Source organism: Bacillus rossius, chromosome 16 (genome assembly GCF_032445375.1).
Source record: "Bacillus rossius redtenbacheri isolate Brsri chromosome 16, Brsri_v3, whole genome shotgun sequence".
In the NCBI taxonomy this organism is placed as follows: Eukaryota; Metazoa; Arthropoda; class Insecta; order Phasmatodea; family Bacillidae; genus Bacillus; species Bacillus rossius.
Window position 1 is genome coordinate 40,450,157 of NC_086343.1, and position 16,394 is coordinate 40,466,550.

At 40.4% G+C, this 16,394-nt stretch overlaps 1 protein-coding gene across 1 annotated transcript in view; it reads right to left on the reverse strand.

The window, feature by feature from the left end:
- The window catches only part of LOC134539896 (photoreceptor-specific nuclear receptor-like), a 172,347-nt gene extending 159,870 nt beyond the window's left edge, over positions 1 to 12,477 (reverse strand). The window contains exons 1-3 of the mRNA XM_063382245.1: positions 12,371 to 12,477; positions 11,349 to 11,578; positions 6,826 to 7,102 (exon numbers count right to left, since the gene is read on the reverse strand). Of these exons, the coding sequence (XP_063238315.1) occupies positions 6,826 to 7,102; positions 11,349 to 11,578; positions 12,371 to 12,477 (614 nt within the window). The remainder of the gene's footprint in view (positions 1 to 6,825; positions 7,103 to 11,348; positions 11,579 to 12,370) is intronic.
- Positions 12,478 to 16,394: the final 3,917 nt, after the last annotated feature.

Below are 16,394 nucleotides of genomic sequence, written 5' to 3' on the forward strand. Positions count from 1 at the left end.
CAACAACGGTATTGCCTGGTACAAGACAACCACTATAATGATATTTCCTGGTAAGTCTGCGAGTATTGCTGTTTCACTGACTTAAGGTTCTCAGTCCTCAAGTTTACAAAACAATTCACTGAGTTTTGCTTTGCTGTTTCAAGCTTTAATGAAGAAATCATTGATCTGACTAATGTAGGTCTGACATGTATCAGGCTATAAATAATTACAGGAAATAAACGATAAGCTTGAAATTCCACATTTATAATCAAATAAAAAACGGTGATCACTTGTGAAGTACCAATACACGCGTGAATTAATAATCATATTATTACATTACGTAGGTGCTGAATAGGCTGTGTTATTAACACTATCTCTTTTCGGTTGTGCTTTTTTTCTGTACCTACCTGAAAATATTCATTCTCAAGAGGCTTTATAATTACAAAGTAAATGCTATCCTATTCTAAGTAAAATTGTATCTGAGGCATAATCAATTTTTTTCTCCCGTATTGTACATAGAAACTCCTTTACTATATAGAATATAACAAACAAAAATATCTTTATTTTAATTTTGGCAAAATAACCAAATTTACTATTTTCTCATGTTCATGTGCAGAAAAGTTTATTTCAAGATAACTTTTTGTTACTTGAAAAAATAAAATTAAAAAACTTTGCTCTTTCAGACTTACAGTGATTTACTTGAATATTGAATTCGCTTTTATTACGAAACTACACAGACTTATTTATGTGAATATCAACTTTATAATATATAGGAAAAATTGCCTAATTTGTTGATTACATTGAACTCTTTAAACAGAATAGTTATATGCGTTTTAGAACTGTATATTTAAAATACTTAATTATATATAATTTGGAGTTGCAAAAAAAATTCTTAGAAACCAATTATTTTGGATCAAATTCAAGAAATAAAAATATTATTTTTTTTCTGTTTAGAAGTGAAAAAAATATAATTTTGACATAATATACTTGTTTACTTTTAAATATATAAATAAAAAGACTATATTATCAAGAAACAAAAAATATTGAGTATTTCATTATTTGAAGCCACATTCAATTTCTTACATCAACTTATTACTTTACTCCTCAACTATTTAACTGTCTATAATCTCAGATTGCTACGAGGGGGAACCAAAAATAGCTGAAATCGTAAAGTTGCTCATCGTGTACTTGTAGCACCAGTTTTCGCTACTAGGAAGCAGTTACCTACCTGTCCTGAGTCACTCTGTTAAGTGACGTCACCCGGAAACGACAAGTGTGTTTTCTCTGCCAGTTCTCTGTGTGTGTGTCTTTAGCGCACCCATGACACAAAAATTAATAATTCTCACAATTTGTTTTGTTTCTCGGAAAGAACGCAGCAGAAACTTCACATTGTTGGTGAGAATCAGCCATTTCTTCGTGTCACGATTTTTTTGACGATATTGTTACGAACGTGACATTGGCCGATACACGTGCAGGTGCAGAGCTGGCTGGCGACTGCCGCAACATGATATGTGCCGCGCGCCTGGAAGATAACAAGGATTGTCGCTTTCCCCCCTCCTTCCCCCCACTCCCCCGCGAAGCACATGGCTGGTGCAAGGTAAATTGGTGCCCTAGGCGAAAAACCTTAATCCCCCCCCCCTCCCGGCCGGACACCCCAAAAAAATTTTTCCTTGCCTCAAAACACATCACGTAAGCCTAAGATTTTGTCAACAATCAAATGTAAGCAGGCCTGTGTTTTTATGGGGTAGTTGGGAATCAGGGGTAAATGGGAACAGGCGCCACTAGTGCTGACGTGGCGGTTTGGAGAACCAAAGAGCTGTGTAAACTATTAGTTCAATATCTCTATGAAGTGGTAGAACGAGTTCCCGCTTTTTTCCAGTCTTCAGCTGACAGTGCTATGGTAAGGTTAAAAACAGTGCAACAATGTTTTGAAAATGAATTTTACGTCCGTCAGTGAATAGCGCCTAGTGACTACAGATTTCACATGTAAGTGTCCTTCGCTGTATTAATTGTTGCTTATTAGATCAATTAATAGTAATTTGTTGTGCTTGTGGCTTTATTTTTTACTACCATCTGCATGGATGTTCTCAATTACCCCTGAGAGTTTTATTTTAGGCGTGATTTAGAAAAAAATTTCATACATTTTTCACATCTCAAAATTAATAAAAACATTGTTTTTGCTACAATAATAAAGTGTTTTGATAAATTGACTGTTGCAGAGACCAAAAGGATGCCAAGAACGTAAGTTAGGAAGAAGGCACCACCCTCTTACACCATCCAAGATGTGACCCAAGCTGTAAATGATATTCTCAACGGCAAATTGACGTACCTCGTAGGTGCTGAGATGTACCAGGTTCCCAAAACAGTTCTTTTCAACCGCATCAAAGGTAGGAAATCCGATGTTAGTAAATTTGGGGCAGGAAGACCTACTGACTTGCCCAAAGAGGTAGAATAAACTCTTGTAAAGTGCTTGATAGCAAGGGCACAAATGAGTTATCCTTGTGATAAAGCATATCTGAAAGAGCTTGTGCAGCAGTACATTCAAACGACTGGAATGATCACAAGATTCGTTGATGGGAAACCGGGTGAGGATTGGTATCAAGCATTCATGCATCGCAACCCCAAGATTTCACTAAAAAACCCGAACATCTACAAAAGGCTAGAAAGCATGCCAGAGACCCTTTTGTTGTCTATAATTTCTTTGCATCTTTAAAGTCGTTGTTTGATGAACATTCTGTACGAGAAGTTACTGCATGTTTAGTGTTCAATGCTGATGAAAGTGGCTTTCCCTCTGCTACTGGACTCTTTCCTTTGAACCAAGACAAAATTCCCAAATACCTTTTCGATCCTGACGATCTTGAGCGCTTCAAGAAAAGACTTAAAATATCCCAAGAAACAATAGAGAAGATCGAAAACCCTTATTTACCAATTGTAGGTTACATGAAGAACCAGAAAATCCGTGCAACGTTCCTTATTTCTGTGGGGAAATCTTCCCTACCGATGAAATGTCGTTTGGTGTCTTGGATTTAAGTTTGAAGAAAAAAGATGCTGATACAAATGAGGCCAGTAGAACAAAAACTCATAATGTAGACTTGATAGACATCTTTTCTAAAAGCATCACCAAAACCACTGCAGTCTCAACCTCATCTGGAAGCCCCATAAAAAAAAAAGCAGTGACTCGGCTGAAACACCACACCTACAGGGAAGTATTGACTTCTGAAGATGTGTTGAAAAGACTCAAAGAAGCTGAGCATAAAAAAACAACCAAGAGATCAACTACCAAAAAACTAAAGAACCAGTCAAGAAAGGCAATGCACTAGACAAGAAACACAAAACACATAAGATTAATAACAGCGAATCTGAAGATGAGGAAGAGAGCGAAGAGATAATCAACTATGGTGACAATAGTGATGATGGTTTGGATGCATTTCGTGAGAATATGGAGAACGAAATACTAGAAGAAGTTACCTACTTGGCACCAACTGCTTCAGAAATAGTTCCATCAATGTACGTGCTTGTGGACTTAAAAGGAGGTCTCAGGAAGAAAACCCATTTCTGTTACGCCTGTAGAGTGGATGCAGTAGTAGCAGGAGAGTTGGAGGTTACTGGTCTAAAAAGTACTGATGTATCCAAATCTAAGTTCGCGTTGATAGAAAACGACCAATTCTCCGTCAACATGGAGCAAGTAAAAGCTGTTTCGCTTGGTTATGTTTTCCTCAGAATATCCTAGTCTTACAAACATTTCGTTTTTTCTTTGCACATTACTTTCATGTTACTTTTTTTTACCCAATAAATATTCTGTTGAACATTATTGTAACTTATTGGTTCCCATCAAAGTGTGCATAATTTTACCGTTTTCGCAGTCAAATTTATGTGGTAACCTCTTGATGAGTAGATGAGTTGGGGTAGTTGTGAACATTACTTGGGGTAATTGTGAACAAAGAGCTAAATTGTTCTAAGTATGTAAGAGCCAAAACAGGCTTCAAAATCATTCTTAATGAGGATTTTGATTCATTTAATAGCCCTAGGTGAAAAAATAACCGTTCCCAATTACCCCCTACCCTATGGGTACTTTTTGGGGTAATTGTGAACATGAAAAATAAGGCCATCAGAAAAACCGATTTCTATATTAGACATGTAGGAAAGTTAAATAAGATGTGTATTAACAAGTGTATGCATAAAAAAAAGTGTTAACATGGTTTGCATGGTCCTGGTGTTAACGAGAAGGTAAAACCTTCCGATTTTGTTCCCAATTACCTCACCTGACCCTACAAATCATAAACAGGTCACCGTGGACTTTAAATAATTACTTATATCAATTCAAACATTCCAAACTGTTACAAAAATCCATTTTCATCTAGTTTCAATAATCGTTAAACATATCATAACAGCTGTTATGTGTCGTGCTGCGCCGCCCCCAGCTACTTGGCGCCCTAGGCGGTTGCCTAGTTCGCCTATATGGACGCGCCGGCCCTGGCGGCGCCCTGCCTTTGACACGTAACTGACACCGGACAGCTGGGAGTTATGCAAGCCGCCGACACGTGTTTCGAGAGATTTCTTCCGTCGTGTCGGCGCGGTTTGACGCGACTGGCCCCGGCCGCTCTCGTAAGTTCTGGAATTGCGCCGGGGCCTATATATATTCCCTAGTGGAGAGTCAGTGGAGTTCAGAGAGAGAGTTCAGGCGGGAGCCTTCCCACGGCGGAGCTTCCGGGGCGATAGTGCCGCGGGTGCGGCAGAGTGGCGAAGTCCTTGGACGAAGGTTCCGGGGCAGTCAGTGAGTGAGTTCAGTGGAGTCGGGAGTTTTCCCGCGGTGGAGTTTCCGGGCGATAGAGTTGCGGGTGCGGCGGAGTCCCGAGCGAAGTTGCGAGCGAGGAGTCGAGCGGATCCTCGGAGAAGGGAAAGTGCGTCGGCGGCGGCGGAGTGTGGCGACGGAGTCCCGCGGCGGAGACCCACGAGGGGCGCTGCGGCGAGAGTTGCGCCAGAGGTGCGGCCCAGCGAGACGTGTGGAACGAGTGACTGGGAAATAGACCTTTCTTTAAGTGTAATTAATAATTTGCCATTTTAGAAGATTGTGACATAAGTAGTGGCCATCAATAAAACTATGTGTGAAATAAAATCTTTAATTGGGCTATCCTTACGAACCCGCGGTAAATCTTAATATTTTCTTTTTCGAATTTATAGCAAAACATTTGCAGATTTTTCAAGATGGCGGCCAAGAATACCAACAAGAAGGCTGATGATACGGTAATAAATACTACAACTGCACTCTAGTGTGAAAAAATTAAGCTAATTTGATGATCGCAAACTCTAGCACACGAAAAAGAGATAGCAAATCCAAAATGGCCGCCATGATATAATGGTTGTTTTAATATTTGCGTTGCGGAAATTGGTGGGTAGGATCAGTCTGCTGGTGGTTTTAGTGGAAGAAGAAGCCATCACCATTTTTGCCCTCACCGGGTTTAAACTGAGGACTCCTAGTTCTATAATGTTAGTGCGTTTTTATTTAAATTTAATTAAATATGCTATTAGATAGTTTTTATGAATTTAAAATTTTTTCCCAATATTCCAGCTAATAATTAAGAATTTTCAAGATGGTGGCTGCGACACCATAATTAAAAATAGCGGACATGACTTCGTAATTTAAAATAGGGATATGATGTCATATTTGAAAAATAGCCTATTCCAAAATGGTAGAATATTCTGCCGCAAAGAAAATTTCAATACACAGGAGTGGGGCAGTCGATGATGTCACCATAACGAAAGAAGCAACATTTTGGAGTGAGGCACTCGATTCCAAATTGTGAAAGGTTCTGGAAAACAAGCTGGTGGAATCCAAGATAGCAGATTTAAAGATGGCGAAATTCAATATGGTGGACATTACATCATATAACATGGTGCCCAAGGTCAATTTCACGGTCAAAAGGTCTATGGCCAATGTCAAGTTTCAGGTCAAGGGCAAAGGTCTAAGTTCAAGGTCAAGGTAGAAGTCAAAGTTCAAGGATAAAATGTCAAGGGTAAAGGTGAAGGTCATTAAAGATGGCCACCATGCCATTACAATCCAAGATGGTGGACAGGTCTCGTCGTTCCTCGCTCAGCACCCAGTAGCAGAACGTTGCATTTTCGTTACATTCTAAAAATGTTTCTCTCAATGCGTCTAAAGAAGTATAAATTAAATATATGCTTAAACTTATTAATATTACATTACAGTTATTATTGAATTTAATAAAAACATAAAAATAATTAACACTGTCAAGAATATATATAGTTTTTTTCTAACTTCACACCAAAACTTTTGGGTAAATGTAGAGGGACTGTAGAGAAAGCAGAGCTGTTAATGAACCTTGGTCTGGAAATTCTTTCTTTTATTGCTGGGACTGCAACCAGATAAAATGATATACGTGATATCCTTGTTATGTGTAATTCCATGTCTGCAATCGTGAGCACATCACCTGCACGCTATAGTAGTCATGCAGCTCTGGATGAGCTGTGTACTGTGTTGCTGCGCAGTGGCTACAAGCAGCTCACTAAGGCAAGGAAGGCTGTGGAATTAATTCGCTTATTTAAGGCCTCTTCGAAAGTCATGCAATTTAATTTTTTGAAGAAAATATGTGTGCGAATAAAAAGGAGACATGCCTGCTCTGCCTCAAGTCACAACTATGAAAGCTGGCCCTACAGCAATTGTGCATTGCCCAGTGTTTACATGCTGAACGTTTTGATTTGGTTAGTTGTGTATCTTGCTGATGTGGCATTCCACATTACAAGGATCCAGTTCATCTCGTTGATAATAAATGTGTCTAGTGACGAAAGGAATAAGGTTGGGACATGTGCATGAGAGAGAGCACGCACCTGTAGATGAGCTTGCGGCGCACACTGCGCTTGAAGAAGCCGCTGCAGCCGTTGCAAGCGAGGATGCCGTAGTGCTTGCCCGAGCTGGTGTCGCCGCACACGACGCACGTCAGCCCCAGCGAGGCCTTGCCCTTGGCGGGCTGGGGCGGGCTGGGGCAGGAGGCGTGGGCGCCCAGCAGGAAGGGCGACTGGCGTCGCGACGCGCAGCCGGCGCCCAGGCACAGGGCCAGCGGCCGAGGGCTGGCCGAGGCGGCCGGCGAGTAGCAGTCGCCCTCGGCTGCAACACGTCCAGTCCCCTGCAGTGGCCCGTCAATTAGCATTTTTGGCACAGTTATAAATTTGAATTTTTGAAAGAAAAAAAATGGTGTCAATCATTCTTTGCTGCAACAACTTAAACTTTTATCACCTCCGGTACACTCCCGTTTAATCTTTGTCAGACCTGTCTCCCCAATATTTCCCAGCATAAATATTATATTGCCTACCATCTAATGACCTAGCCAGTGCTAACGTCTTATCCCCGCCTTGGTGCAAGTACGTCGCCTGTAATTCCTCTCCGAGCCGTGACAAGAACTGCTATGTCCTGCAAGCCATTAGAGCAGCTAGGTTCTGAGAGCCAGCCTTATGCGAGCTATTTCAGGCACACCCGCGAGTCGTCTTAACTTACGTTTCGGCACGTCGCTGGCTTAATTCCCCACAGCAGCGCAGTCCCACCCCACCACCCACCTACAGTCTTCCCAGGGAACCAGGGCCTGCTCACCAGCCGGCCAATAACCCCGGCCTGTCTCGACTCAGAGTGTATCAACTCTGCCCTATAGTCCCCTGTGTGTTTGAATATCCGCTAAACACCTGCCCTCTGGCATCTCACGCAACAAACAGTGCCCTGTAGTTCATTTCCAAGCCACTAGTCCCCTCCATAAGCCCAATGCTTTAGCAGTCGCCTCGTGTGAGTCGATCTCTCATTGTTTCGGACACCCCTCGGTAGGTCGCACTGACATCGGCCAGTACCACCAACTTCGAGATGTCGAGGTCAGTATTTCTCCACTACGTCCTCGGAAATCTTTGGAACCTTTCGGTCCAGAAGCCGAGGCCTCCCCCTTTTCTTTTGTTTGACTTCGTCTTTTTAATTACGAGTCGCTGCCGCCCCAAAGAGACTTCGCGCCGCGACAGCAGACTGATCACACCGCATCGCCGGTGAGCCGCACGTCAAGATGTGATACCTACAACTTTAGTAATTAGTAATTAGTCAGTCTGCGTACGTCGTAGAAGTAGTCATGCTTGGTTTATAATACTTCATTAATATTTTCTATCTTTGAATCATGGAAACGTCCGCGACAACCACATGTTCGCGAGCTCCGCACCCTGGCTGACGCTGGAAGCCATCTCCCTGTATGGCGAGTTTCCGACAAACATGTTTCCCCGACCACAATCATCTTGGTTAGTAGGCATTATCTGCCTATTTTGCTAACTGTCTGTGGACCAGTTATGATCATGTTTGAATCAGGCTTGTTCTCAGACAGGGTCCAAGGGCCGGATGCGGACCTAACAACACCACCCTCGAGTCCTTCCTCCAGCAATCGGGACGACTAGGGCGACCTGTGCCTCGTTAACAGCTCACTTCGGCCAGCGAACGTCAAACCTCCAGTCCTCCAGCACTTTTTTTATGTCTTCTGTATAAAAATTACATCACGACGTTGAAAAGATCGTGACACCAGAAATGTTTCTTTCGGGACTTTAATGGGATTGCAACAAACTTAACCCATTGTATTGTTTCTCATTCTATTTAAATTATGTCCAATGATTAATGGTAATTTTCTAATTAGGGCCGGCCCATTTTTTTGATAATGTATGTAATTTTAACCCATGTTAATGTAATTTAATTATATATTTATTTGTCAATCAATTTATCAAGTTTATTATTGTATGTAAAAGTAATCAAAAGTTAAATAAACATAGAGGTACTTATATCTAGACGAAATCATTATTTTGCCTTTTGAAACTAAAAGATCCACCAGTTACACCAGTCATCAAGAGAGAATGTGAAGTGTGACAAAATGATAGCAGAGTTTAGGTTCACTGTTTACTTTGTTATCACTGAGGTGTAACAGCAGTCACCCTCAACTGCAACACACCATGGAGTGCCTGCTTCTTTCACTTCGTGATTCTGATCACGTAGTGCAGTGGAACTACTATTTGCTCTCTTTAATTTAATATATTTTTAATGTGTTTGAAGAACATATGTTTTAACTTATATTTTAACTCTTGAATGAACTAATGTCAAGATATTAGTTGGTATACAATTTGAATTAAAGTTTCTTATGCAGACTTGTCATAAAATTCTTTATTTTAAGGATGCCCTTTATCTAAATATAAAATTTAATGACTAGGGTTTCGTAGGAACAGTTTGTCCAAAACTGTATGGCACACGATTACATGCTCTCGATTTATAGTAGTATTATATTTTTTTAATATTAAAATTAATCAAAACCATTTTAAAACTTAGATCTATAATTATATTATTTATTAAATATAAATCTATCAAACGACATTTAAAAAAGAAACTTTTATAGCATAATGATTAACATGTTATTGACATTGTCAATCCATAAAGCCACAGTAAACTTCAAAACATGCACCACGTTTCATTTAGCCCAAGTAGTGGCTGGTTAGGTGTTGGGTAACTTGTTGGGGTGTAACACTGTATGAAATAGCCACACATTCTCACACACGCGTTTTATCTATCAGTCACAACCACCATAAGCATACGGGTCAAAGTGGTCGACCCTGAGTAGCCGTCTTGCCTTAAGTAGACGCCTACACGATGCTTCTTGAAGAAGGGAAGTGCTACCTGCAGCTCTACCTGATACCCGCAGCTACTTGATTCCATTGTCAGCCACAGGGAGATTTAACCATTGTCTTCAATAGTTCTCTGATACCTCCGACCCAGCTTTCCGTGGTCACTTAACAGTCTGGAAGTGTTGTGGGTATACATTTTTGGTTTTCGAACTCAGTAAGCATTTCTTGGTGTTAAGTCACCGCAATGACTCGACATGCAGTAGGCTATCATTCCTAACAGGTTCCGAAATTAATCCTTTTAGGAGAAAGGTAGGGTGCAACTCAACAATTTAAGGGGTAAGTTAAAATTGTTTCTTTGCAATCCAAACATGTTGCAATGGATATTTATAAATAAAATACGGTACTGGCCTAATTTTTCAGAATGATCAAATAAACACGCAGAGTTTATTTAAAATGATCCATTTAGATAAGTGATTATTTCAGTAATTCAAATGTTTTATTAATAACACAAAGCTCACATCATAACTTATTTGTTTCCTGCTTTCAGAGAATCAATATTCTTACAAATATGATCCTAACATTGGCCAGTAACAACAAGCAGGAAGTTGTTGAGTGGACATATTCTAACACGCATGTTGGTGACCACACACCTGGCATTTATGTGTGTTCAACAATGGAAGGCCCCCGTAAATGGCTGCGTCAAGGCACTTCTATAGGCGCGAAATTTAAAAACGATGAGAGTGAATTTTCACGAAGCGCGCGCACCATGCAACGAAATTTTTACAGGAAGATGGCGGACCCAATGTTTATGAACATAAACCCGTGTATAGTAAATTTTAAAAAAATTAAGGGGACATAACAAACGTATTGCTGTGCCAAATGAAACTTCGTGATAGGGAAACTGCCCTGGAATATATTCGGTACACTAAAGTTGACATAGTAACGAGTAATTTCAAGTTTTAAAACGCTATGAATACTGTTATTACACCAGTTATGATACATAACCTACGTAGCGCAGTCGGAAACGCATGTTCCGGTGCGGGGGCTCTGGGTTCGAATCTTGGGTTAGACATGGATGTAAGTTGAGTTGTCCTAATCGTCTCCTTAGCGTTTACCCATAGACATACAATTACAAAAATTTACAATTAAAAAGGATCCGGGTTACATAAAAAGATAAACCATTAAAAATGAAAAGGGGGAGTTTGGCTCACTGGTGACTCAAACTTGTAAGTTGGCCACTCATTTTTAAAATCAAAAGTATTTATTGTGCGTTGTTACTTTCTTTTAGTTACAGAATACTTGAAAAATATTTTTTTTTGGATTAAGCATATATATATATGGATAAATTTTATTTCTTATATATTTATTTGCATTAAAAATTAAAAATTATTTTATTATTATTTCATAAATAATTTAAATTAATAAATTTGAAGGAACATTACACATTTTATTATTTTCATTAGTATTAAAATTAATTTCGAATATTTTAGTAAATTAAATAATTAATTTAATACCCATGTTATATTAATATTAGATAATTATTTATTTATTTAAAGAAAAATTTTAAAAAATAAGAAGTGTACCTTATGCATACACACATCTGCTAAGTGCTATGCAGCACCACAGGGGTACGGGGCTGTGATGAGGAAAGAAGCAGGTGGAAGCGTGGCAAGACGAGCCAGCTAACCAGGGGGAAGGGAGGTAGCAGAGGCGTGTCGACCACGGAGCACAGTCCTCGGACGGAATGCGCGGCGACTGGAGCACCAGCAGAGGGCGCATGTGCTCCGGGAGCACCAGCAGAGGGCGCGTGTGCTCCGGGAGCACCATCTGGCAGCACTCGCCGCTAACAAAGGGGCGCGTCGAGCTCCCCAGGGCCTTAGCGTGAGCCGCCAGATACAATTGCTTCATCTGCATCCCCCACGGGGTGACCTCCCGCACCAAGCCTGTCTCTGGCCCAGTGCTGCTCCAGAAACAAACCTGGTCACGCACCTAGACTGTATGTGGCTATGTTCTGCTCTAGAAACAAACCTGAGCACGCACCTAGATTGTCTCTGACTAAGTGCTGCTCTAGAAACAAACCTGGGCACGCACCTAGACTATCTCTGGCTAAGAACTGCTTTAGGAACAAACCTGAGCACGCAGCTAGATTGTCTCTGGCTAAGTGCAGCTCTAGAAACAAACCTGGGCACGCATTTAGACTGTCTCTGGCTAACTGCTTCTTTATAAACAAACCTGGGTACACATTATACTGTCTTTTGCTAAGTGCTGCTCTAGAAACAATCCTGGACACGCACCTAGACTATCTCTGGCTAAGTGCAGCTTATAAACAAACCTGTGCATGCACCTTGACTGTCTTTGGTTATGTGCAGCTCTAGAAACAAACCTGGGCATGTATTTAGACTGTCTCTGGCTAAGTGCATCTCTAGAAAGAAACCTGAGCACGGACCTAGACTGTCTCTGGCTAGGTGCTTCTCTAGAAACAAACCTGGGCACGCATTTAGACTGTCTCTGGCTAAGTGCTGTTCTAGAAACAAACCTGGTCACGCACCTAGACTGTATGTGGCTATGTGCAGCTCTAGAAACAAACCTGGGCACGCACCTAGACTGTCTCTGGCTAAGTGCTGCTCTAGAAACAAATCTGGGCACGCACCTAGACTGTCTCTGGCTAAGTGCAGCTCTAGAAACAAACCTGGGCACGCACCTAGACTGTCTCTGGCTAAGTGCTGCTCTAGAAACAAACCTGGGCACGCACCTAGACTGTCTCTGGCTAAGTTCTGCTCTAGAAACAAATCTGGGCACGCACCGCACCTGTCTCTGCCAAAGTTCTGCTTTAGGAACAAACCTGTGGACGCACCACATTTTTGAAGTTATACTTCTTAGGCGTTTTATGCATTGAAGTTGCAGTAATTTTTTTTTCCGTAGGCCCAGACTGGACAGCATTGGCCTACCTGTGTGCACAGTTTTGGGAGTCAGTTCGTACCACGTCAGAGTTTGTCCTCGGAATTTTTAAAATTCAAATGAAAAATTGTTAGTTTTGTGGATATCTGTGGGTTACTTATTTCTCTCTGAAGTTCATTATGTATAGGTAATATTATTGTCATAACAATTTACATAAATGTATGTCTACAAATTTCACTGTAATACCTATAAAGGTCACAAAATAAATTGTTAGGATAAAACTTTTGTTAATATAAGATGAATAGAACAAAAATTCTACTTATACGTTAATGTAAAATATTATAAATCTAGAGACGAAATTAAACTTAGTTTAATTTCATTTATAACTGCTCTTCTCATAAGGGCAGACGATTAAATTTTTTCTCGTAAATAATATTTATTTATGATATAAATTTCTAAATCAATCCAATTTTAAATATAAATAATGTATTTTTATTACGTCATATTTACAAGTTTTGGTTTTCGAAATGTTGGTATGCCTTGGCCTACTCGCTGGAAACATGTGAGAGTGAATTTTTTCGATGCGCGCGCACCATGAAACTAAATTTTCACAGGAAGATGGGAACCCACGTGTTTGAACATAAACACTTTTATTGTCACTTTTATGAAAACTAGGAGACATACCAAACGCAATAGTGAGCCAAATAAAACTTTATGATAATAAAACTACACTGAAATATGTATGGTAAACTAAACTAGTCACAGTAAAAAGTAATTTCAAGTCTTACAAACCTAAAGTGGTATTAACAATTACAATATTCTTTATGCAAGCTTATGTCAGGCTTCGTAGCGTAGTGATGTAGCGTGAGGTTAAAATGTTGATTAGAACGTAGTTTAAAACTCACTTGTGGATTATTTTTAATTTTTTTTTTAATTACAGATTACTCTATTATCAAAAATTGTACTTTAAGAAAATATATGTTTACACATTTCCTTTGTTTATCGCATTAAAATAATATTATTAAAAACTTAGCTCAGTACATTGGTTTGAATTTTTAATACTAGTCGGGAAGACTTCATAATTTAAAGACTTGTTTTGTAATTCTAAAGCCTTTATGTTTAAAATTTTATAACATTAGAGTATATCATTTTAATTTTTAAACGTTGAGTAACATGTAATTTAATTTTCATAGACTATATAAGTAAAAAAATGTGGTAATGTTTCCTTAAATAATTTTTTGTGCGTTCTATAGTTATTTTAAGTTTTGATTAAATTCAATGCCAAGTTGAAACGTTACAGTTTGTCAAACATTTTTCTATAATTTTTTTTAGCTATTATTGAGATTTGGCATTCCACCAGGTATTTGTGAAATGAGTTGAGTAAAAATTTTTAAAATGAATTATTAATGCAATGGAATGCAGTTTTTCGTTAAAATTTATCATAAATGTTTTGCATTTTACATGCGGGTAGTAATATTAATGTATTTAATTTGACGCAAGTTAAAAAAAAACAATAATTTAGATTATTTATTTTTTTAAGATTAAAGTAAAATTGCAGAGCTAGTTCAGTTATTTTGACAAAAAGTTATCTCAACTGTATTAACAAACAACAACAATCGAGAACATATATAATTTGACATACACTCACAACTTCACACAGCCATACAGGCCGAAAAACTGTATAATGATACGATTTTTATTCGAAAAATAAGGTAGAAATAAAAGTTTTAAATAAAAAACTTAGTGTCCTAGTAATCTATTTTTAGTATACTTAGAATTGCTAAATAGGTGTACTAGTAGCAATTACCTACATATTCAAGAAAACTAACATTCACTCGATGCACATATGGATGCACGTCATTCAAACTACAGCAACATATGTGATCTGTGTGCCCACTGAATCAGCTAGAGGAAACTGATAAGCGCTACTTTAACATGGGTTCAGTTAGCTGTACTTTAAAATATATAACTAGCTTACCACTATAGTCATCTTACAAATGAATTCACACCTCTAAAAAAATCCATAAACGAATACTAGATCCATAACACTTTCAAAATGATTTACGGAGAATTGACACAAAGCTTTCATAAAATATAAACTAAATATGAAAGAGCGTTTATAACTGTCATTTACAATACGCTGGCTTCAAACAGATTGATAATGTACACACTCTACAATCTATAAAACCAAACTAACAAGCTATCACGAACATTATCCTGGGACGCCAAAGCTTCACTTGTGACAAGTTAAGTTCAGGTTAAACAGTATATATTTTTTCTAACTGATGGTTGTAAGTGCAATAATTTCCAAATACTCTGCTATTATTGCCCAAAGGTTATTTTTGGATTAGCATATTTTAATTATTTTTTACGTATTTTTTATCGGTAACGCCACTCTTCCCAATGTTGAATTTAAGACTGTTTTTTTATCAACGGCATAAACTGGAGGACGGGACTAATCAAGAAAGAATACGTCTATGTCTAAGTTTACGTAATGAAATCACTTTAATGTGACTAATTTCTTCAACAAAATACCACTTCTCAAGCAAATAAATGACGGTGTAAGGGTGTAGGTTATTTTCGGAGCAGGAGCCCTCGTGGACACCCCTCGGAGCTTCAACATTCCTGTCACGGCATCCCGCCAGGGGTGTCAATTGAGCGCGCCCTGCGACCCTTCGACACTTTATTTGCGGTGCACGCGCCAAGATTGGAGGGCAATCGAAAATTAATTATCCCCAATGGAGGGAGGGGACCTCCCCTCGCACTTCAATCAGGCCAGGGGGCAGGGGTCACGAAAACTACCCCCGACGGGCGCGGCGGGTGTTTGGCGGGTGCGGGGGAGGGCGTTAGGCGGTTATAGATATGCTAATGAAATTTTGCAAATTGCTCCTTTCTGCTCGCTACAACTTGGTCGCGCGCGCTCCCAGCCTCAGGGGTGCACAAGAAGTTCGCCTGCCAGCCTGAACAGGACTGAGCCATTAGTGTGGGCCTTGAAATACCACTGCTATGTGAAACCACTGCACGACAGAACCGCAGAGGTGCCTAACACACGCGCCAGGCAGTCCTGAGCAACAGTCTTTCTTCTTTGAAAAGCTACTACTGTGCTGTACACCGCCTAGCGGTTTCCAACACTCGGGCCAATAGCCTGCCTGCTGGTATGTACAGCCCTTGGCTACTGGATTTTTCCTCGATGAATTACTGCGTGCTGGATCACTGCGCGCTCCCCCAGTCTCAGAGTTGTACAAAACTCGCTACTTAAGCCCGCCTACCGGACTGTACAGCCCTGAGCAACAGGCTTGGCCTCTGGAAGCTGCTACAGTGCTGGAACACTGCTTGACCGAGCCTCAGAGGTGTCCAGCAATACGTGCCAGGTGCTCGCCTACCGGACTGTACAGCCCTGAGCAACAGGCTTGGCCTCTGGAAGCTGCTACAGTGCTGTAACACTGCTTGACCGAGCCTCAGAGGTGTCCAGCAATACATGCGAGGTGCTCGCCTACCGGACTGTACAGCCCTGAGCAACAGGCTTGGCCTCTGGAAGCTGCTACAGTGCTGGAACACTTCTTGACCGAGCCTCAGAGGTGTCCAGCAATACATGCCAGGTGCTCGCCTACCGGACTGTACAGCCCTGAGCAACAGGCTTGGCCTCTGGAAGCTGCTACAGTGCTGGAACACTTCTTGACGGAGCCTCAGAGGTGTCCAGCAATACATGCCAGGTGCTCGCCTACCGGACTGTACAGCCCTGAGCAACAGGCTTGGCCTCTGGAAGCTGCTACAGTGCTGGAACACTTCTTGACCGAGCCTCAGAGGTGTCCAGCAATACATGCCAGGTGCTCGCCTACCGGACTGTACAGCCCTAAGCAACAGGCTTGGCCTCTGGA